The sequence below is a fragment of the Oreochromis aureus genome, linkage group 10 (assembly GCF_013358895.1).
Source record: "Oreochromis aureus strain Israel breed Guangdong linkage group 10, ZZ_aureus, whole genome shotgun sequence".
NCBI classification, from domain to species: domain Eukaryota; kingdom Metazoa; phylum Chordata; class Actinopteri; order Cichliformes; family Cichlidae; genus Oreochromis; species Oreochromis aureus.
In genome coordinates this window covers 13,174,309-13,198,280 of record NC_052951.1, presented here as the reverse complement: position 1 = coordinate 13,198,280, position 23,972 = coordinate 13,174,309, and the positions used below count along the sequence as shown (strand labels likewise).

The 23,972-nt window shown below is 41.2% G+C and overlaps 1 protein-coding gene across 4 annotated transcripts in view; it reads left to right on the top strand.

Moving 5' to 3' along the window:
* LOC116336180 (spectrin beta chain, non-erythrocytic 1) overlaps nucleotides 1-23,972 on the top strand; it is a 49,721-nt gene that overhangs the window by 22,179 nt on the left and 3,570 nt on the right. For all 4 annotated transcript variants that reach the window (XM_031759971.2, XM_031759973.2, XM_039618023.1 and 1 more), the window contains 36 exons: nucleotides 8,051-8,202; nucleotides 8,462-8,635; nucleotides 8,933-9,024; nucleotides 9,168-9,248; nucleotides 10,596-10,711; nucleotides 11,036-11,148; nucleotides 11,246-11,433; nucleotides 11,541-11,658; nucleotides 11,760-11,918; nucleotides 12,011-12,313; nucleotides 13,484-13,637; nucleotides 13,750-14,144; nucleotides 14,229-14,492; nucleotides 14,575-14,786; nucleotides 15,040-15,177; nucleotides 15,284-15,503; nucleotides 15,650-16,186; nucleotides 16,462-16,664; nucleotides 16,773-16,863; nucleotides 16,961-17,107; nucleotides 17,256-17,519; nucleotides 17,719-17,943; nucleotides 18,045-18,134; nucleotides 18,553-18,831; nucleotides 18,933-19,063; nucleotides 19,168-19,372; nucleotides 19,489-19,863; nucleotides 19,960-20,204; nucleotides 20,325-20,463; nucleotides 20,604-20,688; nucleotides 20,947-21,143; nucleotides 21,276-21,400; nucleotides 21,493-21,568; nucleotides 23,236-23,414; nucleotides 23,552-23,725; nucleotides 23,850-23,892. In XM_031759971.2, the coding sequence (XP_031615831.1) occupies nucleotides 8,051-8,202; nucleotides 8,462-8,635; nucleotides 8,933-9,024; nucleotides 9,168-9,248; nucleotides 10,596-10,711; nucleotides 11,036-11,148; nucleotides 11,246-11,433; nucleotides 11,541-11,658; nucleotides 11,760-11,918; nucleotides 12,011-12,313; nucleotides 13,484-13,637; nucleotides 13,750-14,144; nucleotides 14,229-14,492; nucleotides 14,575-14,786; nucleotides 15,040-15,177; nucleotides 15,284-15,503; nucleotides 15,650-16,186; nucleotides 16,462-16,664; nucleotides 16,773-16,863; nucleotides 16,961-17,107; nucleotides 17,256-17,519; nucleotides 17,719-17,943; nucleotides 18,045-18,134; nucleotides 18,553-18,831; nucleotides 18,933-19,063; nucleotides 19,168-19,372; nucleotides 19,489-19,863; nucleotides 19,960-20,204; nucleotides 20,325-20,463; nucleotides 20,604-20,688; nucleotides 20,947-21,143; nucleotides 21,276-21,400; nucleotides 21,493-21,568; nucleotides 23,236-23,414; nucleotides 23,552-23,725; nucleotides 23,850-23,892 (6,689 nt within the window). The remainder of the gene's footprint in view (nucleotides 1-8,050; nucleotides 8,203-8,461; nucleotides 8,636-8,932; nucleotides 9,025-9,167; nucleotides 9,249-10,595; nucleotides 10,712-11,035; nucleotides 11,149-11,245; nucleotides 11,434-11,540; nucleotides 11,659-11,759; nucleotides 11,919-12,010; nucleotides 12,314-13,483; nucleotides 13,638-13,749; nucleotides 14,145-14,228; nucleotides 14,493-14,574; nucleotides 14,787-15,039; nucleotides 15,178-15,283; nucleotides 15,504-15,649; nucleotides 16,187-16,461; nucleotides 16,665-16,772; nucleotides 16,864-16,960; nucleotides 17,108-17,255; nucleotides 17,520-17,718; nucleotides 17,944-18,044; nucleotides 18,135-18,552; nucleotides 18,832-18,932; nucleotides 19,064-19,167; nucleotides 19,373-19,488; nucleotides 19,864-19,959; nucleotides 20,205-20,324; nucleotides 20,464-20,603; nucleotides 20,689-20,946; nucleotides 21,144-21,275; nucleotides 21,401-21,492; nucleotides 21,569-23,235; nucleotides 23,415-23,551; nucleotides 23,726-23,849; nucleotides 23,893-23,972) is intronic.

Sequence of the window (23,972 nt, the reverse complement as noted above, 5' to 3'; positions counted from 1 at the left end):
AGAAAAATGTGAAAGCATGCGCATCTGTGTTTCGCTCACTTGCACAGACAAGACATTTCTGTTTCACACAAAAATGCAAAGAATGAAATAAAACCAGAATACAAAAATGGCACTGAGTAAACACAAACAGTGGCAGGTACATTTACTACGACACTGTAGATATTTAACAGCTAATATTTAAATTGTTTACTTCAAAGTAGATGGATATTTTAAGTTGAAGAAGCAGTGGTGAAATGACGTGTAGAAACACATTTGACTTACAGTGGAAAAATGATTAGCGTGGGACTGAGAAAGATTTCTGCCAATGTGACGTTAATTTTTAGCTTGGTGGCTCCAGGTAATGAGCACATCATGTGTTGTTTTCCCCGTACTGGTAGAAAAATATTTACAAACACCAACATCTCCCACAACTTCTGTAAAATGATTGCATTGCTCATGGCACCCCACACCATAGTTAGTGTTGATTGAAACCACCCACTGGTGTCAGTGCAGAATGGTAACCACTAACCACAAAGATTACAAGCTGCTTTTGTCTGTGGGAGTTATTTTTTTTCTCTCTAAGTACTTCATGGTATCTCTTTAATGAGTGCCTTGGGTCTACTCTGTAATTTCAGATAGCCAACAGTTAAAGCCAATCACTGACTATAGATTTCTGAGCTTCATGGCGCTTCCAGATTAGTTCCAAATGACCCGTGTAGTGCCGTAGTATGATTGTTGCGTGTGTTTTAGAATTTTCAGTGGTAAAACCTGCAATTTTATGATTTTATTTGCAGCAACCAACAATATTTTGGTCATAGATGGTTGTCACTATTGCGACACAGAATGTGAAATATCTTGCTGTTTTCTGGATTTGGCACAAAGTTATCCATCCATCCATCCATTTATTTTTCCTAACTGCTTATCCAGTTCAGGGTTGTGATGGAACCAAAAAGTATCCCAGGTGTCATTTGGTTAGAGGCCAGGTATATCCTGGGCAGGTCGCCAGTCTATCACAAGGCCAAAACACAGACAACCAATCACTCTCACATTCACACCTGCAGGCAGCTTAGAATCACTAATTAACCTAACATCAGCAACTCACACAGGCACAGGGAGAACATGTAAACTCCACATAGAAGGTGGGACAACAGTGCTAACCACCCTGCTCTCCTGATAAGCTGCCATGTTATACATTCATGCAGAATTACTTAAATATGCAGTATGTTATAAAGACAGATATCAAGTATAAAACTTGACATGCATCCATAAATAAATGTATGCATATTGTAGTAATATGTATTTATACATACCGAACAATCCTGATGTAGTTTAGTGTTGATTTTTCATTTACTCTACATATACAGTTTTCAATTCAGTTTTATTTGTAGATCACAAAACACAGTCGCTTCAAAGTGCTTTATACTATAAGGTAAAGACCCTACAGTAATAGAGTTAAACCCAACAATCACACAACCCCCTATGAACAAGCACTTGGCGACAGTGTCAAGGAAAAACTCTTTCAACAGGAAGGAACCTCTAGCATAACCAGGCTCAGGGAGGGGCAGCCATCTGTCACAGCTAGTTTGAGGGTGAGGGGAGAAAGACAGGACACACTGTGGAAAAGAGGTTACGAATAACTAATGATTAAATGCAGAGTGGTGTGCAAACACATAGCAAGTGCAAAAAGGTGAGTTCAGAAGAAAAATGCTCAGTGCATTATGGGAAGCCCCCAGTAGCCTATGCCTATTGCAGCATAACTAAGGGAGGCTTCGGGATCCCCTGATCCAGTCCTAACTAAATATTTTGTCAAAAAAGGAAAGGTTTTAAGCCTAATCTTAAAAGTAGGGAGAGTGTCTGTGTCCTGAATCCAAACTGGGAGCTGGTTCCAAAGAAAAGGGGCCTGAATTTATGAGTAAGTAAAGAAATCGCAACACAGTGGCCCAGTGTGTTTGACAGTGGGTGATCCTGCTTAGAAAAGGTGAAGAAAATCTGCAGTGTGCATTTTTTGCTTTTATCTGAAGTGCTTACTGTGGAAAGTTATTTATGGATGGAGTCGCTCCTTGTCCAGCGTGCAAAAGTGATGCCACTGGGAGTCTAGAATGCACTGTCATCCGACGCAGTGCATGGATGCAGAATTCATAGGAAACAAAGCAAATTGACCTTTTTAAAGGATAATTAGAAGTTGCCCTCTGCGCCCCCTCACTAATGCTTTGTCTTCGTGATGTACAGTACAAACAGACAAGATTTGATGAGTGACGGGGGCATGATTTAAGGGTCAGAAACAGTGCTGGCATTGAGTCCTGTTCCAGTCTCTGTTGTGTATACAGTAACACACACAAACAATTCTGACCTTGACGTGGGCTTGTAAAGGAAATTAATTTTATCAGTGACATTGTCAGCAGTGGATAATAATCTCAAAGTCTAAATCAAAAAGTGATGATTACGGATTTTGTTCAGTTGATTTATTGCCTGTTATTTCAGGGTTATTTTAAATGTTTTGTACATTTTGCTGTGTGAATGCTTTTTTGACAGGCCAAGATGGCAACCATCATGATGATCACATGCTGTGCTGCAGCAAATATGGGTTATCCTGTTTTTGAAAGGACAGTCCTTTTTTTTTTTTTTTTTTTTTTTCAAACTGAACACAGTGTGTGTGAGTGTGAAATTTCCAGCCAAACAGGATTCTGTCTCAGTTACACTGCACACTGCGGGGTCACAGCAAGTGAAAAAAACATATTTTAATGTACACAGTCATGTGATTTTTTTTTTTTTTTTTCTGTGATCATTATTTATTACACGTTGATGCACCAGTGACCACTGAATTAAAAAAGCACATTATACGCTGGCACATAAAAAAAAAAAAAAAAAAAAAAAACAAACAATAACTTCCTGCAAATGATGTCTAAACTTTATATGACCCCATAAACTGCCACTGCTGATAAAGACTGTTGTCTTTATGGTTATCCTTCTGAGCCTTGGGCCACTAAGTCAGTGTTAGTGTTGTATCTGTCTCCATGTTATCACCAAACATGATCCCAGGCACTATGAGCCACACAGACAGGATTAAGTCTGGCGGCATATTGGTTCAGATTACCTGCAGATAATCATCGTTATCAACAGTGCCCAAGTTCATTTGACAGTAAAATAGAAAAGCAGCAGCGAGCTAAACCCCCGAACCTTCAATTGTAAAGAGGGCACTGGCTGAGACAGGCCCTCACCTCCCTCACTCTGACATATACTTAAAGCTTACTACCAGACACGAACATGTTCAAAGTGGCTGGACATGCCCAAATGTGCCTTTGAAACATTTAGCGATGACTTTAACCACAGGTTTTGATCTGTTATTAGTAAACAATAGAGGAAAAACATGACATTTAGAATTTTAATTACTTGTTTTTCTAGCTTGCACAAAGAGACTCCAAAAGAGTGAGCAAGAAATTCATGATAGTCAGGATCTTAAATCTACATTTATAATGTTTGTTTTAGTGATACCTAAATACGGGTACATTTTACTCTTATGTCAGACACATGTGCCGTGAAGTCATTTAGTGGTAGGGTATCCAGTTTAATATGTTTTTGAATTAAAAAATAAATAATATAGTAGTAGATTGAATCCTCATTTGACATGGGGTGTATGCTAGGATTTGTATAACATTCAGAGCACTATCTGTCTACTTAGTGCTAATTACAGGTATGTAAACACAAGTAGATCAAATGGTGTTATCACAATGAATAGTAGTGTGAGAGCAATTATTTTAAACTGTGAAGTTTCCGAAGTTATTTTAGTGTTTTTATTTGAAAAAGAGAGCTAAGACAATGCAAGACAAACTAGTAATTATCAGACTTGGCTTCTAAAGCCCCAGTTTTCTCACTCTTCTTTCATATTATCTGTTGTGTAATTCTCTAACACCCTGAAGGTGTTTCACATGACGTGAGACATTTGACTCTATAAGTAGAGCACAGTTTGAGCTTTCTTTATCTTTTGTCACCTCCATGCATCAGTGTTCACACTCAAAATACATAGTGCACCACCAGACTTCCTGTTGTGGAAGCTAAGCAGGTTAGTAAAATGTAAATTCTCAATTAGATGTGAACGAACTAACATTACAGTTGACGTGTCATGCTGTGCACTCGCAAAAGCAACAGCTGCAGTAGTTTTGCACTTATCTACCATATCCACCTCTGATGACAGGTTTGTGTTTGCCTGCTTTGAATGAGCAAACACGTCAGACACTGATGTCTGTGTTTGTCTGTCTGGTTTTCTTGTTCTGCAGCATTGTTATTAGGAGTGTAGCACAAGCGAGGTACCAGCATTTTTGTTTTTTTAGGACCCCTGCCCACCAACCCACTGCCTCCTCCTCATTGCTGGGTGCTATGTCACAACATGACCAAGCCTTAAGAGGAATGTAGTCACTTCCACAGCGTTCCTGTGCAACAGAAGTCCTTATTTTCTGGCTCATTAAACAGCTTCATACTGATTAGCAATCCTTTAATAACTGAATAATCTGTCAGTGTTAGACACGAGAAATATGGGGAAACAAATAAAGGAGGCTTTGTTATAGTCTATTATTAAAAGGTGTAAGAACCAAAGGCCAAACCACAATCCACTACTAGCCCATCCCGTGGCAACATCTAGAGAACTATCCTATACTAAAGCTCTTTGACTGAGTAGCTGCTTGATGACAATGCTATTAATTGTTTGTCAGCGTATCTCCTAAGTTCCAGTAAAACTGGTAAAAACACACCTATCCTCCGGACTATCGGGCTGATAGCTGAAATGGTAGCCTGAGTTCCAGCTATTCACCATATATGCCTGTAGGCCATGGCTGCAGCCAGCCCTGTCAGCTGTTTTGAGTTAACATTTCTTTCTACAACCTGCTTTTTTGACTTTGTTTGTATAACTCTGTTATTAAAAATTTAACAAGTTTAAAAAAAAAGCAAACATTTCACCTCTTATTTAAACTGAATTAGATTCTTCATTCTATCATTCATTTGGTTTTATAGTATCATTAATTGTAAACATGTTTGTTTGTTTTGGGGGTTTGGGGTTTTTAAAAATCTAAAACTTAAATCTCTAAATTACAAAAGTAAAGACCTTTTATTACTTTGGATGGGAAGCATTTTCTTTTCTCTCCATAGGTGTAATATGAGTGTTGTGTTGACTTTGTTTCGGCTCTGGCTGGGCAACTCAGGGAAAATCGGAGACTTGTTGTGCTGGCTGTATGTTTTTGTTCACCGTCATGTTCGTAGGTGGTCTCAGTCTCTGGTTGCATGTATTCTTTAAGGATCTGTGTGTCTGGAAGAATTCATTCTCTCCGTAGTTCTGGCTAGTCTAAGAATGGTATTAACCATGTAATAAACAATGCCAGGTGTCTGCACATATAGTTAAGTATTACTCTCAGAGTTGCTTTGAATTAGGTTTTGTAAATTTTGTAACCTTTAAATGTACTCATGTGTCATATCTTTAACATAAGAGTGAGTTCTGTTTATCCACTCTAAGACAATGGCCTGATCAATAGAGTACTATTCCTTTACTAGTATTACTCTGACCTAGTACTACTAGAGTTCTAGTGGTAGTAGCTTTACAAACTATTTGGTTTGGTTTTGCGATAACATTCAGTGTGTTGATTTGTTATTTAATTTCTGCTGACTTCTTATATGTATCTTTGTATCTGTTAACTGAAATGTTTTTTGTGCGTCCAGTGAACACAGTCAGATGGCAATCTGTACCAAGATTTCAGTGTTATAATTTTGAGTAATAACTCATTGGTTTATTTATTTGGAGCTCTAGTGACTCTAATGCGCATGTTCCTGGTAATTGCTGCCCCACCAAACAGGGTGTAACATTATCAGTAAATAACACTTTATAGTTCTATGTAAATTTAACTTCCTTTCATCTTCCCTTGTGGTTTTGTGTGAAATTCTGACATGATAAGTGCTTGTTGTTATTTGGAAATGTTCGTTGAGACACTCAGTAGACTTGATGGTTCAGTAAAAACTCCTGGCTAAGTAAATGAATTCAAAACATAAATACGTTAATCAGTTAATTAAAAATGTATAAAAACTGGAGTGGCGGTTTAGCTCACTAGGTTGAGCATGCAGTCCATATGCCATAAGGCTAATGCAGAGTCTTCTCTAGCCTCTCTAGTGTTGTTATTGCTGGACAGTTCACTTTGGCACATGGTGCCCTTAAGAGAAATGTGAGTGAAGGAGGGGGTAATCCACATTTCATTTTCACCACTGAGCAAAGCTCATAAAAAATACTTCTTGGTGATGTTTTTTTGGCAATGTGATCAGTCCTTGAGATTTCATTTCAAGGTTGTGAAACGGCTAGAAAGACATTGTAACATGAGTCTCACTGGGCAAAATGAGACTCGACAAGTTTGTCCTTCTGTAGTTGGCAGTCTGGCGAGTCGGAGGCTCATGGGATTTATATACATCCTTGATACCATGTTAATATAATATTAACAAACACCACATGGACCTGGTTGCTAGAGGTCGTGCTTAATAAAAAAATTATACTTATGAAAATACTTATAAATGGACAATTAATTACAGATTACTTGGAGTTTGCTGTGCGCGCAACATTACTAGAAACAAAGAGCGCTGTCTGCAATGTGGATGAAGCACCTTCAGTCTGAAATAATTATACCACTGATTTGATGTTCCACCCAAGGAGACGTGCATGAGATTTCAAAATGTTCTGCTTTTTGAGTTGACCGTTAATGCAAGTTGATTACGCAACAGCAGTCTTTGGTTACTGCTGCTTGTTCATCTTAGATTGTTCACTGATTCCAGAGTAGCTTAGCATCCATCTAATAATCAGAAATACAAATAGCTAAACCCCGAAGTGACTCAGTAATCCTTCCACTACTTTCTTTTATTGTAATTCGGTCAATTTCAGTCAACGTCGTGCAAACAAATGGTTATGAAGTCAGCTTAATATGTATTTATATATTTTTTTAGTCCACTAAAGTTACCATAGGGATGCTGACCTCTAATCTCACGGATCACTTTTAATATGACTGTTAAGCTTATTGACTGCAGCCTCTCACTCCTGCATGAACTGACTAGGTATTGGACAGGTCTTTGAGTGGGAAGTCTCAGCTTTGCATAATGTTTCATTGGAGCAATAAAGTAGTTTGCATTGACAGGCCTTACCTCCTGTTTGGGGAGTTTTGACAAATGAACAAGTGTTGATGTTTTCAAAATGCAAATTCAGCGTATGCAGCAACTAATACAGTCTCTTAAACAAACAGTGCTCCTGAACAGCAGCACATGAAAGGCCTTTGTGAATTTTTTTAATACACTACTAACTTATAAACAAATTGATTGACCTCACTAGCGAGAGGGCGCAAGATTGCAATGGAGAATTTCTTAAATTTGACTCATTAGATTTGAGTTGCACTTCTGCCCTGTTTTATGTCTAATTTTAAGTTGTTCTTGCATTAGGTGCAGTGCAGTAAGTACAGTGCTAGAATAGTGTTTTGAAAAGGCAGGGAGACCTTGTATCCTAGAAATGAGGTCACCTTGTTAGGTGGTGGAGCAGGATTAGCTTCTTACTCCCCCGGTCCATATGTCTCAGCTGCTGTTACAGCTTAATTTATTGTGATTCCTTTTTTCAGTCCTGCTCTTTCAAAGGAACAATAAAAAGTACTCACTAAATGCCATTACCTTCATGCTTGGTTTTGCACAGTCTTGTTTCTAAACTGACGTCTTCAGAGTAATTAGCAATGCACACATTAGCAGAGCTATCAGTAAACTGTGATCTGTGGGGGGAGCACCTCTCACTAAGCTGTCACTAGTGATTCTAAAGACTTAATGGCATAGCTTGTCTGTGAAATGAACTGCACAGGGCAAGGGCTTAAGTCCTTATGACTTACTGTCTCCTGGCTGAGCTCAGATGTGATCAAAACTGTAGACATTTGTTTTGTTTTTTTTGTTGTTTTTTTTTTACTGTAAATATGCATTTCCTAAAGAGTAACGGCACTGAAGACAGTTCGAAGTCAAGTTTATGTTGTTGTAATGTGTAAAGGCTTTAACCCTCCTCTCTTTTTTTTAACTTTTGCAGATGAGCGTGAAGCAGTACAGAAGAAAACATTTACCAAATGGGTAAATTCTCACTTAGGCCGAGTAACCTGTCGCATTGGTGACTTGTACACCGACCTACGGGATGGGCGCATGCTAATCCGCCTTCTGGAAGTGCTCTCAGGAGAACAGCTGGTTAGTATCACAGAGGAACTACTGCTTTGTGTCCCAATCCTGACCCATACCCTCAAGATGACCCTCACAAGTCGGGAGGAAGGAGAAATCATGTGCTTCATTTCTTGTTTTTTTGTTTTTTGTTTTTTGTTTTTTAAATTATGTGATTTAGTTCTTTTGCTTCTACTTGTTTTTCTCTTTTTGAATTCCTGCCAACCCCTGTTTTCTTCACACAATGTCAACCTATGTCAAATTGTGTTTTTTCTGCTGCTTCCCCTAGCCAAAACCTACTAAGGGCCGCATGCGTATCCACTGCCTTGAAAATGTTGACAAAGCCCTACAGTTTCTTAAGGAGCAAAAAGTCCATCTGGAAAATATGGGCTCACATGACATTGTGGATGGGAATCACCGTCTCACCCTGGGTCTCATCTGGACCATCATCCTTCGCTTCCAGGTAATATATAAAGTAGCCGTGATGAGCTCTACAGATTTTCCCTCTCACCTCAGTCACCTTGTTGCTGAACTTGGGCTTTGGGATGTCAGGTCTCTGGATTTAGCCATGCCCAGAAAAACTGAATTATTAAAAGTTAACATAATTTTACAAAGTAATTCTTTATGCCATTATTTTAGTTATGAACTTACTGTTGGTACTTGACTTCCTTAAATGTTATACACTCCACTACTGCAATAACATTTGAAGGTCAGTTATTATTGAAGCTCTGACCTGACTGAATGTATACCATACTTACAGATTCAAGACATCAGTGTGGAAACTGAGGACAACAAGGAGAAGAAATCAGCTAAAGATGCCCTGCTGCTTTGGTGCCAAATGAAAACTGCTGGGTAAGAAAGGAGGAGTAAAAGAGAAACAGATGATTAATGTTCAGTTTTTTCATTTTATACTTATGTTGTTCACGTTGTTGCTTAAGGGTTGAATCTTTCTTTGTTGAGCTAATGATTAATGAATTCTTATCTGCCCTTTTCAGATACCCAAATGTCAACATCCACAACTTCACTACCAGTTGGAGAGATGGTCTAGCGTTCAATGCCATCGTGCACAAACACAGGTCATTGACTTCTTCATGTATTTCACATCACTGATACCAGCTACAGTAAAAGCAGCCCTTTTTATGCATTTACTTATTCAGTGTAATTGCAGTTTTTGTTTCTTACTGTGAGGTTTTTAGATAACTTAGTCATCCTCCAAATCAAAAGGGAGTCTTGTATTTTAATGATTTTCATTCCCTTCGTAATGAGGAGCACCTGTCGCAGAACCATTTCCCATCTCTGGGGTGTTTTTATCCCCTTTTCTATTTAGGTCTCCACTTGCTCCTCCCATTCTACAGTCTGCAGTATGCCTGAAAGGATGAAAATAAATAGGGAGTAAGATGACCTAGATCACAGAAATTATAACCCACTTATTTTCTATTAAGAGCCATACTTGATACCCCAGTTGCACACTCTGCTGGTAACTCTGTCATGAATAGCTAACATTTAAATGGAGCTGTAAAATAGGAGCCAAAGGTGTAGCCTAAACACATATGACTCAAACAGAGGAGAGTTTATTGTTCCTTACAATGACTGCATACTGTGAGGGTGATAAGGGTGATACTTGATAGATGAAAGCCAACATTGCTTTCAGAGCAGTTAGTGAGCCGTAGGATAGTTACGCAAACCACTGAGCTGTCTGTTGTTTACATTATCATGCAAGAAATTACATTATGCTTAGTCCTTTTTATCCCCATTTTATTTTTTGTGAATGCATTCATGCTATAATATCCTATAGGTTTTAATAAAATACACTCACCTGAACCACTTTCATACTTTTCTACCACCAACCTTAGCAACTGTAAATGAAAGCATCATTCAGGCATTAGTTTGCAGGTGTGATTTTTATCCATGATCAGAGGCCTTTTTTCATGCAGATGACTTTAACCAGTTCTAGAGGAACATTGGCAGTTCGTCTTGTAATCAGAAGGTTGCCGGTTCGAGCCCCGGCTCCGACAGTCTCGGTTGTTGTGTCCTTGGGCAAGACACTTCACCCGTTGCCTACTGGTGGTGGTCAGAGGGCCCGGTGGTGCCAGTGTCCGGCAGCCTTGCCTCTGTCAGTGCGCCCCAGGGCAGCTGTTGCTACAATGTAGCTTGCCATCACCAGTGTGTGAATGTGTGTGTGTGTGAATGGGTGGATGACTGAATGTAGTGTAGAGCGCTTTGGGCTCCATAGGGACTAAGTAAAGCGCTATATAAATACAGGCCATTTACCATTTACCATTTTATGCACCCTGGATTGAAAATATTTTCTTCTGTACTACAACAAGTTGCAATAAGTCAGCCGATATTCTTATTTGCTTGCACCTTGCTCTCTTCTGTAATCCCTTCTCATTAAAGTCACAATTGTTTCCAATCCTCTGCAGACCCGACCTGATTGAGTTTGACAACCTGAAGAGGTCCAACGCTCACTACAATCTCCAAAATGCTTTCAATGTGGCTGAGAAGGAACTGGGGCTTACCAAGCTGCTGGACCCAGAAGGTGAGTGTTTAAAGCCTCAACAACAACAAAAGCACTCTTGTAAGTCACATTGATGGCCTGATCTGTCCGCTAAGGCACTAAGCTGTTGCCTGAAACAGATTGGCGAGAGTTTGGCTATAGAGGATTACTGCAATTAATTTTAGATTAGGCAACACTGCATCACTGTAGCAAGTCAGCTATAGTGACATAACAAAAAGCATGATTAAAGATGTAAACACTTTCCCACACTTTATTCAGAGTATTTTGATGTAAATATTATAGTATATATAATATAAATACCATGTAAATATTCATATTAACCATATTATTATTATTTTTTTCAAGATGTCAATGTGGATCAGCCTGATGAAAAGTCTATAATTACCTATGTGGCAACTTACTATCATTACTTCTCCAAGATGAAAGCCCTGGCAGTGGAGGGCAAAAGAATTGGCAAGGTTAGTTTTGTGTGTATACATTTATGTGAGTGAAAGTGAGTACATGTACACTGAGTTTATGTCCCCAGTTCAAATAATACATTTCTCTGCACTTCAGGTGCTTGACTATGCTATTGAGGCCGACCAGCTGATAGAGAAGTATGAGACCCTGGCCTCTGAGCTGCTGCAGTGGATCGAGCAGACCATAGTGACACTCAATGATCGGCAGCTGGCTAACTCTCTGAGTGCTGTACAGAACCAGCTCCAAGCTTTTAACTCCTACAGGACTGTGGAGAAACCTCCCAAGTGAGTGTCAGCTGGGTTAAGTGAATGAGTCAGTGCTTGTTAAGCAATTATAATCCAAAATGGTGACGCTATGCAGTATGTTAACTATCAGTGTGTGATCTCCTCAGATTTACAGAGAAAGGAAACTTGGAGGTTCTTCTTTTTACTATCCAAAGCAAAATGAGAGCAAACAATCAGAAGGTTTACATGCCAAGAGAGGGAAAACTCATTTCTGACATCAATAAGGTATGGCTTGTTCTAGAAAAGGCAAGTACAGCTTTCAAATTCAATGATCGTTTCGTAGATTCTGGATGATACAGGCTTCCTGCGTTATATTTGCATGGCAGGCATGGGAACGACTGGAAAAGGCAGAACATGAACGTGAGCTGGCACTGAGAAATGAGTTGATTCGCCAGGAGAAACTGGAGATGCTCGCTGCTCGCTTTGACAGGAAAGCCGCTATGCGGGAGACATGGCTGAGTGAGAACCAGAGACTGGTGTCTCAGGTAAAATTAAAAAGCACAAACAAAATTTGAATTCCTGATTTGAATGCAGTAAATAGATTTACAATCATGGGCTTTTTTTTCTCTGTTATTAGGATAATTTTGGAACTGACCTGGGAGCAGTGGAAGCTGCCACCCGTAAGCACGAGGCAATTGAGACAGACATCGGGGCATACTGGGAGCGTGTGGCCGCAGTGGAGGCTGTCGCCAAAGAGCTGGAGGCAGAGGGATATCATGATGTGCGGCGCATACTCGCACGAAGGGATAATGTGCTTCGACTCTGGGAATACTTGAAAGAGCTTCTGGCTGCACGCAGAGAGCGTCTGAATGCCCACCGTGACCTACAGAGGCTGTTTCAGGAGATGCGTTACATCATGGACTGGATGGCAGATGAGAAGGTAAAGCTACCACAAAGAAACAGAAGCTTACATAAATTTGACTGCGCTTTGTGTTGAATTACTGCTTTGATTCCTGCATTCTCTTGAGGTTTTAATTAGCAAAAATGAGTTTGCTAATCCTCAATTAACATAATTGTGTTTCACGTATGTCCCTGACAGCTTTAGTGTCAGCACTTTATAGCAGTAATTAGCTTTGTGTAGCCCTAGCCTGACTGGTGTTACCTTTCTTTGCTGGCTTTACTGAGGTCGACTGAGGTAGACTCCAGTGACTAGAAGTACACGCCTTTCTTCTGTGTTTTCCAACTTCGTTGTACTATTGTACTAAGTATGACTGTGCAATGACAATAAAGAGTTATCTTAAATGTGCTGACATTTTGATTGGCCAATGGAAGTGCCAGTAATGCCTGATTGCCACTGACACAATATTTGCCAATATATCAGACCCCTTGTTTGGTTTAAATAGCTTAAGAGTGTGAAGTATCATTTATGCTATGTAATTTATACTGTATAATCCAAACAGACTAAAACCTGACTTCCATGAATGGCAGTAGAAATGGGAATAGCAGATTCATGTAGGAACCAGTTTCCTTTTACTGGCTACATATGTGCAGCTAGCTAACGTTACAGCCCAGCTGCTTAGATTCTGTCATGCTGTCACTAGCCTCATCCTCTTATCTCTGATAAACGGATGCTTTCTTCTCCAGAGAGATTGTGGTTGGTAAAACGTGAAGTAATTCTAAAATGAAATTACTCAAAGGTTTTGCAGATTTAAATGGATAAATGACACTGAAGGCAAGAGATAAAATTTATAGATATAATTTTGGGCTGACCTGACCCTATAGGGATATTATAAGTAACCAATAGAATGGGGTAGTATAAAATCTCAGCTACTTGGATGTGACTTGTCTATAGCTCTGAGTGATGTGTATGTATGGATTCTCTTGCAGCCTAACTTTGGTGACTGTAAGTTTTCCTCAGTACTTTGTAACCCAATATCTGAGAAGTCGCCAAGCACTAAAGATTTATTAGCGTTTTTTATTTAAAAATGACATTTATGTTGTGGCAAGTTGAAATAGAATCATTATTTATTGAATATATATTTAGTTAAATGTCGATTTTCACAAGATAAAACTGGGAAATATCCTACTGGACTGTGCTTTCTGTTTTCAGGGTCGTCTGCAGTCTCAGGACAGCGGAAAACATTTGCATGATGTGTTAGACCTACTGCAAAAGCACAATCTGGTAGAGGCTGATATTTCTGCTCAGGCAGAGAGGATCAAGGCAGTGCAAGGAGCTGCAAACCGCTTCACTTCCCATGAGCAGGGTAAGTCTTCAAAAATGGTCTTGCACGTTTTGTGTACAGAGTCTGCATTTTAGTCTGACCCTTTGTGCACATTATCTAAATTCTGTGTATTCCTGCCTTTTTTAATTGCAAGCCTATAAACCTTGTGAGCCTGGACTAGTTAGTGAGAAGGTCGAGCTGCTGGGTCAAGCCTATGAAGAACTTGGTCAGCTTGCTGCGAATCGCAGAGAGCGCCTAGAGGACTCACGGCGTCTGTGGCAGTTCCTGTGGGATCTCGGAGAGGAGGCAGCCTGGATCCGAGAGCAGGAACAGATCCTGGCTAGTGGAGACTGTGGCCGTGACCTTACTTCTGCCCTTCACCTACTCAGTAAACATGAGGCTTTCAGGGATGAGATGGCAGCCCGGTATGGCCCCCTGAGTAACAGCATTGCTGCTGGAGAAGATTTGGTTAAAGAAGGGCATTTTGGAGCTTCCGAAGTAACTGAGAGGATTCAAGACATCCGTGCACAGTGGGCCCATCTGGAGGAGGTAAATGTTCATTATCAATTCTAAGGTGCTTTCTTCAAATATTGCATTTTTACTCATAATGTTCTTATTCTCGATGTTTCTCAGACAACTAAGCAAAGAGAGCAGAGCCTTAAGGAAGCCGTGGCCCTGCATCAGTTTCAGACGGATGCCAATGACATGGAGGCATGGATCATGGAGACACTTAGACAGGTATCCAGTCAGGAGGTGGGCCACGATGAGTTCTCTACCCAAACTCTAGCTCGCAAGCAGAGGGAGATAGAAGAGGAGATCCAGAGTCACCACCCCCTAATCGACTCCCTGCACGAGCAGGTCCAAGCACTGCCACAGGCCTATGTACATTACCCTGAAGTACGTGTGCTTTCTTTTTCATACTTCTTCAATGATTGCATGCTGTTTGTAGTACTAAATTACTGCTTATTGCTGACTGTAGGTAGATGGTCGTCTGCCTGCTATTGAACAACGTTATGAAGAACTGGAGACCCTGTCAGCAGCTCGACGCCAGGCTCTGGAAGGTGCCCTGGCCCTCTACCGCATGTTCAGTGAAGCTGGTGCCTGTCAGCTCTGGGTGGAGGAAAAGGAACAGTGGTTAGATAGCATGGAGATCCCTACAAAGCTGGAGGACTTGGAGGTCGTACAGCAAAGGTGAGTCTGTGGGTGAGGGAAGGTTAGAATGCCTTCCCTCACATTCTGAAATGACAGAAACAAAAAAATCAAATACATGTGAACGTGGGAATGTTGATGGCATAAAGCAAAGATGAAAATTGTACATTATATTAATCTAAGCTCTAATCTTAAAAGTATACAGTCAGTGTTTTTAAATCTACTATAATGTATAGAAATGTCTATATTAGATAGAATGAGTGAATTAATCATGGTGTTTCATTTATGGATATAGATTTGAGACACTGGAACCTGAGATGAACAACCTAGGAACCCGTGTCACTGATGTGAACCAAGTGGCAGAGCAGCTGCTGAACTCAGACAGCTGTAACAAAGACCAAATCCACCAGACAACAGACCAACTAAACAACAGGTCAGAGCTACATTTATGAATTATTGTAACCCTATTTCTGCTCAGGAATGTGTATTATTTAAAGGCATGCAGGTAGCATTTTAAGCCTGGCCTGTGTTGTCTCTAGATGGAAGGAGTTTCAGCAACTGGCTGGACAAAAGAAACAAGATCTTGAGTCGGCTCTCAACATCCAGAACTATCACCTCGAGTGTAATGAGATCCAGACTTGGATGAAGGAAAAGACCAAAGTTATTGAATCTACTCAGAGTCTTGGCAATGACTTGGCGGGAGTGATGGCACTACAACGCAAACTCACTGGCATGGAGAGGGACCTTGAGGCTATCCAGGTATGGGAGGTGTAAATGTAATGGGTGGAGGATGAGACCAGAACACCAGTGAAACAAGGCAAAATCAATATAGTATTATTTAGGGTTTTGTGATGAGGTATTTTATTATAATATATGCAATTTAAATACTTTCTTTATCTTTTCAGGGAAAATTAGATGACTTGAGAAATGAGGCAGAAAAGTTGGCCAAAGAACATCCAGATCAAGCAGGAGAGATCCAAGGACGCTTGGCAGAGATTCAAGAGGTGTGGGAGGAATTGAACGCCACCATGAAGCGACGGGAAGAGTCACTGGGAGAAGCTAGCAAGCTACAGGGTTTCCTCAGGGATTTGGATGACTTCCAGTCCTGGCTGTCCCGCACCCAGACAGCCGTGGCCTCAGAGGACATTCCCACTTCTCTGCCTGAGGCTGAGAGTTTGCTAGCCCAGCATGAGAGCATCAAGAACGAGGTGGATAACTATAAGGAGGACTATGAAAAGATGCGTGCGGTTGGTGAGGAGGTCACCCAAGGTCAGACAGATGCCCAGCACATGTTTTTGGCCCAGAGGCTCCAGGCATTGGACACTGGCTGGCATGAGTTGCGGCGCATGTGGGAGAATCGGCACAGCCTGTTGGCCCAAGCCTTCGATTTCCAGACTTTCCTGAGAGATGCAAAGCAGGCAGAGGCATTCCTTAACAGCCAGGTTAGGAAAATACTCTTCGACAATGAAATAACAACTTTTTGCCTTATTGGTGCAAAGCAAATAACTGCACGTTTCAGAGAAAATGGATCTGATATTCTATGAAAAATTCTTCTTTACCAGTTCACACGTTTTTAAATGTCTTACTCTGTTGTATAAATAAATAAACTTGGAAAAAAGACCTAAAAAAAGGACAAATCACTGGAATTAGATAATTGCCAATGAAAACTGCATATGAAACGATGTTTAACATTCCTTTTGTGTCCATCTCTGCGTAGGAGTACGTGCTGTCCCACACAGAGATGCCCACCAGTCTTCAGGCAGCAGAGGAGGCCATTAAGAAGCATGAGGATTTCCTCACCACCACAGAGGCCAGTGAAGAGAAAATAACTGGTGTGGTGGAAGCTGGAAGGCGCCTCATTAATGACTCTAATGCAAACTCTGATAAGATCCAGGAAAAAGTTGATTCAATCCAGGAAAGGTTAGAGTAAAAGAAGGGAGAAAAACTGCTATTTATATAACTTTTTATTATGACATTTTTAATTAGATGTTTGAAGGCTAAACATTTTTTCCCGTTTATTTTCTCCAGACATCTTAAGAATAAAGAGGCTGCAAATGAGCTGCTGACCAAGCTTAAGGATAACCGGGAACTTCAGCACTTCCTCCAAGATGGACAAGAGGTAAGAATATGGCTTAGTTGAGTACTAGTGCAAACTATTGCATCTTGAAATTTACTTTGAAACTGAAACTTCCATTATGCTGTTGTCTTTTCCATAGCTCACCTTGTGGATAAATGAGAAGATGCTGACGGCTCAGGACATGTCTTATGATGAGGCTAGAAATCTTCACAGCAAGTGGCAGAAACACCAGGCATTCATGGCAGAGCTGGCCTCCAACAAAGACTGGCTCGACAAAATTGATAAGGTGTGGCCAGTTTAATCAGTAAATATATAATCATAACATCCATATCATTATAATTTAATTCCTTTATTTACCTTTACTTTAGAAAAACTTTAACCAAATAGGACATTTAATAACGTTCAAGTTTGTTATTGTGTCTCATCTGTAACAGGAGGGTCAGGCACTGGTTGCTGAGAAGCCTGAGCTGAAACCTGTTGTCCAGCAGACCCTGGAGGACCTGCAGCGTCAGTGGGAGGAGCTGGAAAGCACAACTCGCACGAAGGCTCAGTGCTTATTTGATGCTAACAGAGCAGAGCTCTTCACACAGAGCTGCTCCGCTCTAGATGTTTGGCTGAAAAACCTTGAAGGTCAGCTGCAAAGTGATGACTATGGAAAAGATCTGACCAGCGTGAACATCCTCCTCAAGAAGCACCAGGTACACTACATGGTGCAGAAAAGCACTGTCAAAATTAGTCTTACAAATACATTTTTAAAAGGGGCGAAAAAAGTGTCACTTTTTAAAAATGTTCAATATTACATATAATCAAATGAATGTGGTGCAAGTAGCCATGTTTGCTTAGTGGAGCTAAATGTTATACCTTTGTTTCTTTAATGTTTGTGCTGTCTCTGTGTAGATGCTGGAGCATCAAATGGAGGTCAGAGAGAAGGAGGTGCAGGCCCTGAAGTCTCAGGCTCTGGCTCTATCCCAGGAAGATGCTGGACTGGCTGAGATAGATGGTCAGCAAAGGCGTGTCACTGATAGCTTTGCCAGCCTCCAGGACCCACTCAACCTCAGGAGACAGCAGCTGCTCGCTTCCAAAGAAGCACATCAGTTCAACAGAGACCTGGAGGATGAAATTGTGAGTGGGATAACCTTAATGATTCCATCAATGAAATAAACAGTTTCTGACAAAATATATCCTGATAGTCAGATAATTAATAATCAATGTTTGCCTCTCAGCTGTGGGTGACAGAAAGGATGCCGCTAGCAACCTCCACAGACCATGGAAAAGACTTGCCCACTGTACAGCTGCTAATCAAGAAGAACCAGGTAGTTACAGCTTTTTCCATATATCGTAACAAAGTTACAAATTATCAGTATTATTTTTAGGTGTTACATTGTAAGTAGCTTAAAAAAGGGCAAAGGTTTTCGTGGTATTGATTACTCATAAAATGTGGTCTCATTTTCATCTAAGTCACAGTCACAGTCGAGAACAGCCTGAATAAATTTACAATACAAAGATAGATGTATTTTTATGTTTTTATTGAACACACTGACCACCGTCATAGAGATAAGACATAATTTTATGGGTAATCAAGTTCCAATCTGGCTAATCAAGTTCCAAACTTTGACATGCAAGAATCTAAATACTTTAAACAGACACTTGGACTGAGTTTAGAGAGATTTTGAAGAGTAGGAAATGTTAGCCAACTAAGAAAGTTGAATATTGTCTTTGGTTGTGAATCAGACTTTGCAGAAGGAGATCCAAGGCCATCAGCCTCGCATCGATGACATCCACAGACGAGGCAAGACTCAGACCCAGGTAGATGGTGAACGCCAGTCTGTTCTGGAGGATCGCCTAGTTGAACTGCAGAGCCTTTGGGACCAGTTGATCGCTGAGACAGACAAGCGCCATGACCGTCTAATAGAGGCTAATCGTGCCCAGCAGTTCTATGCCGATGCTGCGGAGGCAGAGGCCTGGATGGGAGAGCAAGAGTTGCACATGATGTCGGAAGAAAAAGCCAAGGTAAGCTTGTGTAAAGTGAGGTTGAATTGCTTTTTTTTAATTGCTTTTTCCCCCTACATCTTGTGCTTGAAGAAAGTTGATAATTTCTCTTTTTCTCTCAGGATGAGCAAAGTGCTCTAGTGATGGTCAAGAAGCACCAGATTCTTGAGCAGGCGCTTGAAGACTACGCCCAAACCATCCACCAATTGGCCAACAGCAGTCGTCTCATGGTCAACAATGAACACCCAGAGAGGTGAGAGCACAAGACGTTGTGAACATTTTCAGATGTGGCACTTCACCTTCTATAAATATAACAGGACACCCATAACTGCATCTCTCTCATTTTCAATTAAACAGCGAAAGAATCACCTTACGACAAGCCCAAGTTGACAAGCTGTACGCAGGTCTGAAGGACCTTGCTGAGGAGCGTCGGGGACGGCTTCAGGAGAGGCTGAGGCTGACCCAGCTGAAGCGGGAGGTGGATGACCTGGAACAGTGGATTGCAGAGAGAGAGGTGGTTGCTGGCTCCCATGAACTAGGACAGGACTATGAACATGTCACAGTGAGTTTTTTTTCCCTCTCAGTAGCATACTTTGGAGACATGAAAGCTCAAAGAGATTTAGCTGAATTAATTATGTTGCTCACTTTTGCCCTGTTTTTTTCCTTTTTGTTGTACAGATGCTGAGGGACAAGTTCCGGGAGTTTGCTCGTGACACTAGCACTATCGGCCAAGAGCGTGTGGATGGTGTAAATGCACTGGCAGATGATCTGATTGAGTCGGGTCATCCTGAGAATGCCAGTGTTGCTGAATGGAAAGACGGTTTAAACGAGGCCTGGGCTGACCTGCTGGAGCTGATTGACACACGCACGCAAATGTTGGCAGCCTCTTATGAGCTGCACCGCTTCCATCAAGATGCCATGGAGGTGCTTGGACGTGTTAAGGAGAAGAGGGAAGCACTGCCTTCTGAACTTGGCCGTGACCTTAACACTGTCCAGCATCTGCACAGACAGCACACCGCTTTTGAACATGACATCCAGGCCCTCAGCGGACAGGTCAGTTATCGCTTGCTAACAGTGATCTCATTTTAGATGGCGAAACTAATATGTGAATACGAGACCAAATATCCCTCTGCTCCTTTGAACTCCTAGGTGAATCAAGTGCAGGACGATGCTGCACGTCTGCAGAAGGCCTACGCTGGTGAGAAAGCGGATGACATTCACAGAAGCGAACATGCTGTGACTTCTGCCTGGGAGGGCCTGCTCGAGGCTGGCGAGGCTCGCAGGCTCCTCCTGCTGGACACCGTGGAGAAATTCCGCTTCTTCAACATGGTGCGAGACCTCATGCTCTGGATGGATGGTGTGAACCTGCAGATTGATGCACATGACAGCCCAAGGTAAATGTCATTCTTTGCTTAAATTTCCACTTACTATAAAATAACTTCAAAAATAACTTGTTTATTCATATATTAACCTGCCTCTCCTATCTCCTGTGGGGTTTGTTTTTTTTTTTATAGGGATGTATCTTCTGCAGGGTTGGTAATTGCCAATCATCAAGACATCAGATCAGAGATTGATGCTAGGACAGACAGCTTCACTGCTTGTATTGAGATGGGAAATACTTTGATCAACAAAAACCACTATGCATCTGATGAGGTATTTTGCAGTGGGTCACATTTACGGTTGTCTTGAGAAAGAACAGTGCATGTTTACAAAAACAAATAAACATGTTGACTCAAGAACTGATATCTACTTAAAGTGCTCAGTCTTCTAAGAACCTGTTCACCTATTTACAGATCCGAGAAAAACTGACTCAACTCCAGGAAAAAAGAGATAAGATCAACAAAAAATGGCAAGACAAGATGGACCATTTACAAATTGGTATGCATGCTTCACATTTTTGGACTGCACACGGGTGCATTTAGGCTAACAGAGCCGTGGCAAAAGTGCATGGTGTTGTAGGCAAGTTGCTACACGCAAGAGATGGTAGATAATATGCAAACCGGTAACTCCGGTTTAAAGGTCTCTTTATGCAACTGCAGCATTGTACATTGAATTATAATTCTTTTTTTTCTCATCCTCTCTGTGTTTTCTTTGTTTTTCTCTCTATATTGTGGCCTTTGGTCATCTTCATCTCAGTGCTGGAGGTGTTGCAGTTCGGACGTGATGCTTATGTGGCAGAGTCGTGGTTGGCTGGACAAGAACCTCTGGTGCGTGCAGCAGAGTTGGGCTCAAATGTGGATGAAGTAGAGAGCCTAATTAAGCGCCATGAAGCCTTTGAGAAACTCGCCACGGCTTGGGAAGAGCGCTTCGTGCAGCTGGAGAAGCTCACTACAGTAAGTAGACAGATTTGGCTTGTTCTGGAGTACACTGGTAAATACATTCTGCATCATCTATAATTTAGACAATAGAAACTTGACTCCCTGGGTATTACACTGAAAAATGACTAATGGTTTTCCACTGTTTAGCTTGAAGAGCAAGAAATTCAGAGGAGGCGGGAGGAAGAGGAGAGAGCGAGGCGACCTCCTACTCCTCCACCAGTAGAAGTGCCACAGTCTGAGACAGAAAGTCAACCACATGATTCTGCAGCCAGGTACACCAAAGAGAAGATAGGGTAGAGCACAACAGTGTTTGTGTAAAGCAAAAACACACTTTAACATGCTTTCTTTTCCCTCTGTAACACAGAACCAGTCTGGACCAGACCACTCTCAATCAGTCCGTGTCAGTGAACGGAGTACACAGCGACAATGACACATCACAAGTAAGATACGCTTTGTGTGTGTATGCTTCAAGTGCTTCATTGATTTGACCAAGTTTCCAGCATAATTTAACATGTAGTCCACCGTGTTGTCTTCCTTCATCTCCCACATTATTAGATAGGTCATTAAAATTCATATCCATCCGACAGTTTGATCTAACTTATGAAGTGTAATGCCAAGCTTTATATTAACAAGCAGTTGTGTTTTGCTTGACAAATATGTTTATTATATGGAGCCACTCTTTGGGTTAGGTTCTGGAAAGAAAACTGTGTTACACTTTAAATTCATACATGTTATATGAGTGATTCTCTTCAGTGGCAGATGAAAACAAGTACCCGGTGACTTCATGTGTCAGAGGTGATGGATTGGCTGCTTGTGGGCAGCACTGTTGCAAACCTCTGCAACTGATACTACAGAGAAGAATCACTAAATGAACCAGAACCATTTCTGTGTTTCTGCAGTTCTAGAAGTGCAAGCCGTATCCTGACGTTCATCTTTTTGCCCCAGACTTCTTAACAATTTCTTATTGCGTTTTTGTCAGCAGTCATTATCGCTATCGTTGTCAGTGGGAAAGAAATCAGAGCCTAAACGTGTGTGTAAGCCAAAGCAGCAGGAGCGTGTGAGTACCAAGTCACGGTCAGCTTTGTAGCTACCCCTCGTCCCCTTCACAGCCTCCGCTCAGCTCCTGGTCAACTGCAGTGCCTTTTTCCTTCTACTGAGAAGCCATTGCTCTCTGTCACAGATGCAACCATCGCTTTATTGATTCATGAGCTACAGCTATCATTAACGAGCCCCATCGCTGTTTAAAGGCATGATGCAGATTCATGAACACACTATTTTCATGGATCAAATATGCAGTTATATATATATATGTGCTCATATTGACCAGGACAGGAGTGACTGTAAATGTGGAGCCCAAAGTAAATGTGGTGATAAATGTAGCTGTTCAAAGCTAATTTATATGTAGTTTGTTTTAGTCTTTATCCATGTGTGTGAGTCGCCTTTAAGTGTCAGTCTTTTGATGGAGTTATGTGAGAATCCTTTGTAGAAAAGTACGTGACACAAAAGGTGCCCTGAGTTTCCGTTTCCTACTATAGTCGCAGTACTAGAAGCGAAATCCTGTTGTCTGTGGATGTTTTTTAAGGTTTATAAGATAAATTAAAGCCACAACACTTGAGCTGCAGTATTTCTAAGATCTCAACATCTCCAGTCTTAGAGGTGAACTGTAATTGAGCAATAGTGTAGAATTATTTATTTATATTCTTTATTTGACTGAAGAAGCTGAGATTACCATCAGATAATATTTAAATGTATTCACAAGTTGGATTTTAGGTCTCTTTGGAGCAGTTTAAATTAATTGAAAATCTAGTTTAGTGTAGCATTCGTGTTTCCTGTATGCTTGGTTATTTTAATTGTGTGTTTTACCTGTAAGAGCGACTATAATCTGTCTGTGCAATGTCAGAATGCTGTGTGATTATGTAGACCTCCTGAACCCTCACTCTGCTGTTATCTCAGGTAATCATACAGTGCTGTCAAAGCAGACGTCATCATGGCTTTTTCGTGTATGGCTGTGAATGGCTGCTTTGCTAATCACCACTTCCATCCAGCTGTGTTTTTTTTCTTTTTTCTGCCCCCCTCACCACCATTCATGTCCTGGTTTTAACCACAGGGCTCAGAGTCTGAGTCGGTGAACGGACCGGGCAGAGACAGCGGACTGGCATCGTCTCGCGTCGATCCGTCTGCCACTTTACCGAGCAGAGGCGCGGCAGACTTGGAGCCAGAGACCATGGAGGGGATGCTCTGTCGAAAACAGGAGATGGAGTCTCACAGCAAAAAGGCAGCTAGCAGGTGAGGGTTGCTATGAGAAGACTTGGACACGTGCATTATAAGAAGAAATGCAGACAAATGCTGATGTGGCTTTAGTTAGCAGTATCAATCTGTATGTAGAACAGTTTAACTTTTATCATGTTCATTTGTTCCCACAGGTCCTGGCAGAATGTGTATTGTGTCCTACGAAAAGGAAGTATTGGTTTCTATAAAGACGGCAAGAGTGCTAGCAACGGCATTCCATACCACGGAGAAGTTCCCATCAGCTTGGGAGAGGCTGTGTGTGAAATAGCCCATGACTATAAGAAGAGGAAACATGTATTCAAGCTCAGGTGAGGAGACGGACGGCATGAGGTGTCTGAAAGTTAAAGGCCACAGTGAAATAGTAAGATTGGTGTACTAGACTTTAAATTTACCCCTGACAAAGTGTTGACCCTTTCAACCCTGTGACTGCAGGTTAGGGGATGGGAAAGAGTACCTGTTCCAAGCAAAGGATGAGGTGAGATGTACATAACAGGTTTATGTTGCTCAGATCAGTAAATACACATTTAGGGGAATATAAAACATAACCAACCTCTT